This window comes from Rhinopithecus bieti, unplaced genomic scaffold (genome assembly GCF_001698545.2).
Source record: "Rhinopithecus bieti isolate Rb0 unplaced genomic scaffold, ASM169854v2 scaffold_6022, whole genome shotgun sequence".
Taxonomy (NCBI): domain Eukaryota; kingdom Metazoa; phylum Chordata; class Mammalia; order Primates; family Cercopithecidae; genus Rhinopithecus; species Rhinopithecus bieti.
This window is the reverse complement of record NW_016805265.1, coordinates 1499195-1503336: the sequence shown is the minus strand read 5'-3', so window position 1 is coordinate 1503336 and position 4142 is coordinate 1499195. Positions and strand designations below refer to the sequence as shown.

At 48.8% G+C, this 4142-nt stretch overlaps 1 protein-coding gene across 2 annotated transcripts in view; it reads left to right on the top strand.

The window, feature by feature from the left end:
• Nucleotides 1–6: 6 nt before the first annotated feature.
• LRMDA (leucine rich melanocyte differentiation associated) overlaps nucleotides 7–4142 on the top strand; it is a 1135663-nt gene continuing 1131527 nt past the window's right edge. For both annotated transcript variants that reach the window (XM_017871897.1, XM_017871895.1), the window contains exon 1: nucleotides 7–89. In XM_017871897.1, coding sequence (XP_017727386.1) covers nucleotides 60–89 — 30 coding nt within the window. In that variant the 5' untranslated portion in view covers nucleotides 7–59. The remainder of the gene's footprint in view (nucleotides 90–4142) is intronic.

Here is a 4142-nt window from a genome sequence, read left to right as displayed (position 1 = left end):
CCGCCGCCGCCGCCGCGGCCCCGCGCTCCGTGCCGCGCGCCCGCCGCGTCCTGGCAGCCATGGCCGGGCTCGTGGTCAGTGGAACTCAAGTAAGTCCCGGCCAGTCCCGCCTCCGCCCGGGGCGCAGTCCGCGTGGGGAGGAACAGCGGCGCACAGGGGTTCCCCAGGGCCTAGACACCCGTGACCCCGCCTCAGGGGGCTGCGTCTGCAGGCGGTGAGCGTCAGGTGCTCAGGTTCGCCCTAGTGGGGCGAGTACAGACCCCGTTTCGGGTCTGGCACACACCCTGGCTCTGCGGGAAGAATACCCCCAAGGTCCCCCGTTCCCCCCACTTCCCTCTGCCCTTAGCGCCTCACTGAGCAGGCCCAGCGGTACTTTTGGGGGCCCACAGAAAATGTTCCAATTTCATAATCCGAATTTTTAAAACTTTTGGTCAAATAATCCATTTTGATAAATCACATTGATATATAGTCATCTTTATACCAATACAGTTGTAATATATAAATTTACTTATTTGTAAATAGAGGAAGGGGTTTATGTAGGCAAAAGTGTCTAGGGTACCCAAAGTCCCAGCACATCCCTGGAGATGAGGGTGCTGGTGGGCCCTGCGCTGAATGGGCTACGCTATAGCCAAAGGCTGATGGAAGGCTACCGACCTCCAGTTCTATTTCCACACTCGATTTCTTGAACAGGAGTCTGTGACGAATGGCAACACGCCAGTTTCAACCCTGGGTGCCAGACACCCAGACTTACATGCTTTTAGCTCTGTAGTGAAGCCTCAGGTGTTCATGGCTGGAGGGATGAACCCAGCAACGCTGGGACCAGGTGTCTTTCTTACCTGCTGAAAAAGCCAGTTCTCTGTCTTTAACCTCTTCTCTTCTCTGATGAAGCCAGAGCCCTCTTACTTCCCACCTTTCCCTGCACACCCTGGAGAAATAGTTCTGAGTTTTTGAAGCTCTCCTCTTGGATTGCCTAAGGCAGGTAGTGTCAGGCACAATTGGATTTTGAGATTACTTTGGGCTGAAGGGAATGATTCTTCCTTAGAGGAGGTTCTAGGGGTTTTTACAGCTCCTACAGATGCAGTGAGGGCCATCTGTGCTGCCCGTTAAACTAGCCACTGCCTGTTGTCTTTTTTTCCAGAGTCCTGTCATCAGGTACACATGTTTATTGAGTGCCTACTGTATGCCAGGCACCATGCCAGGTGTTGTTGGAAATAAGCCTTTCCTTTGTCTCTGTACACCACCCTATTTAACATTTTTGTTGCTTAGGAATGCTGGCTCTGTCCCTTGACCCACAGCCTGGGAGGAGAGAGCTGGAGAAAGACTAGAGTTCGAAAGTGAGCTACCAGCTTTCAGAGAGGCTAAAAATGACCGGTCTTGTTCAGCCATCGGGGAAAGAGTTTTTTTTTTTTTTTTTTTTTTTTCTCCTGGGAGTTACTATGACTGCCTGGAGGGAGGGGCTGGACAAGAGGGCCTCTTCCTTCTCTTGGAGTATCTACCTAAGAAGGAGGGTTCCCCGCCCCCCAGACCCTGGGTCTCTGTGTTTTCAGATGTGGTATTCTCCCGGTGTACCTTGCTACAAGTTCAGGGGGCTGAGCACTTTCCTGTGCTTCCTTTCCCTTTGCTCTTCCTGTGTTTCCTAGATTTGATTTTTCCTGCAACACTTGTTCTTAGCCTACTCCACACAGCCCAAGGGCATTCATGGAAGTGTGGGTGCAGCATTTTAGGCCCTTGGGGACTGTTTTACTAGACCGAGTTGCCTGGGGAGGAGCTAAGAAGGTAGGTTGGGAAAATGCCCCTGGAGAGTCTTAGTGCCCCATTTCCCAAACTGCCCAGGTTAGTAGATTTGAGTGCCTGGCCCCGGAGGGTTGTGTGTGTGTGTGTGTTTTTTTTTTTTTGACATTCTGCTCCCAGTGATTTCTAATGGCTGCCGTTTTAAGAGGTAGCACCTTGAATGTGGGTAGCATGGAACAGTACTTGTCAGACTTTAGTAGATCCTTCTTAAAGGGAGGAAAATGAAACCCGCAAAACTTCCCATGAGCCCATCGTGTGAATATAGTTTTTATTACAGTGTTACTCAAATATAAAAACATAAAGCCAGATACAAATTTCCCATATCCAGAGACCTATAAATCCCAAATAAAGGGATGGTTTAAGTGCAAAGAAAAAAAACCCTATACAATTAAACAATTTAATGAGATGAATGCTGCTTGGCTTGAAGTTAAGTCACTGCTTTTTTTTTTTTTTTTTTTTTTTTTTGTAGACGGAGTCTCGCTCTGCCACCCAGGCTGGAGTGCAGTGGCCGGATCTCAGCTCACTGCAAGCTCCGCCTGCCGGGTTTACGCCATTCTCCTGCCTCAGCCTCCCAAGTAGCTGGGACTACAGGCGCCCGCCACCTCACCCGGCTAGTTTTTTGTATTTTTTTAGTAGAGACGGGGTTTCACCGTGTTAGCCAGGATGGTCTCGATCTCCTGACCTCGTGATCCGCCCGCCTCGGCCTCCCAAAGTGCTGGGATTACAGGCTTGAGCCACCGCGCCCGGCCAAGTCACTGCTTTTAAGGCCACTGTGGGCTGACTGCTGTGGAGCTGGTTTTTAGGAGCTCCACAAGCCTATGATGCCACATGCCTGGGGATGTTGCAGTCTTCCTATTGCTTTTCTCTGTAAAAGTCTTTTCATTTGCCATGGGTCTGACTTCATTTGGCTTCTCTTGGCTTGAATGCATCATTTATGTTCAGCATTAAGTCATTTCTCTTTCCTCTAGCTTATGACAACTTAATACGATTGTAGACACAAATACAAACTTGGAATTTGGGCACTGAAATCTTGTGCCCAAGAGATACTGGAATAATGAATCCCTTCTGTGGGGAGAGTGGTCTCATTCAACAGCTGTTTAACAGAGTGGCCACTGGGTGCCAAGGACAGTGTTGTGTACTTTTAATATGTTGGCTCATCGCATTCCTGTAAGTACAATAGGGACAATAATATGCATGGGGCTGTTTCATGAGGATTGAATAGATAACAAGCACATGATAGGCATTTAATACATGTTGGTTTTTACATTATTCTTAACACCTTTGGAGGAGTTAGTGTTAGTCCAGTTGCAGAAGAGGAAACAGACTCGAAGATGGTGACTTATCTGCGACAACACAGATAGCAGTGGCAGTACCGGGAATCAGATTTCTACCTATGGTTGTTTCTACTCCAACCGCTTCCAATACCACACATACACTTATTTATTTATGAATGAATGATAAGGGCTTGCTCTGTTGCCCAGGCTGACATGCAGTGGCGGAATCATAGCTCACTGCACCCTTGAACTCCTGAGCTCAAGCTGTCTTCCTGCCTCAGCCTCCTGAGTAGCTGGGAATACGAGTATGCACCACTGTGCCCAGCTCAGTATTACAAATTTAAAATCGAGGATCTCCCACCCCTGGCTAGGGGCAGGCATCATAAAATAATCTTCTCAACATCTGACTGTTGACAAACTCATCTCCAGAAATGCCCTGGGAGCCAGAAAGTCCCAAAGCAAAGTGAAACCTGCAGTCTTCTAGGTTTGGTCATTTTCTGCAGCTTCAGCTCGGAGGGATTGGGTGTGTATGTGGATGGGGACCCCTTCCAGACTCTCCTTTCCCTTTCTAGTTTCCTCTCCATAGGGATCTTTAACTTGTTATATTTTCATTTGCCTGGTAATGGTGTCCCTTCCTATTATTCCACACAGGGTGGAAGTCTTAGGGTACAAATTATAGAAAACAGAGAAATGATAAGTTCGAATCTTTGTTCCTCAATGCAGTCTAAATCAAGGTAATTGACTAAATGCAGTGGTGTTCTGAATATGCTCTTGCTTCTTGCCATTTAAGATATATTACGGCCGGGCGCGGTGGCTCAAGCCTGTAATCCCAGCACTTTGGGAGGCCGAGACGGGCGGATCACGAGGTCAGGAGATCGAGACCATCCTGGCTAACACGGTGAAACCCCGTCTCTACTAAAAAATACAAAAAAACTAGCCGGGTGAGGTGGCGGGCACCTGTAGTCCCAGCTACTCGGGAGGCTGAGGCAGGAGAATGGCGTAAACCCAGGAGGCGGGGCTTGAGGTGAGCTGAAATCCGGCCATTTCCTTCCAGCCTGGGCGGAGGAGCGAGCATGC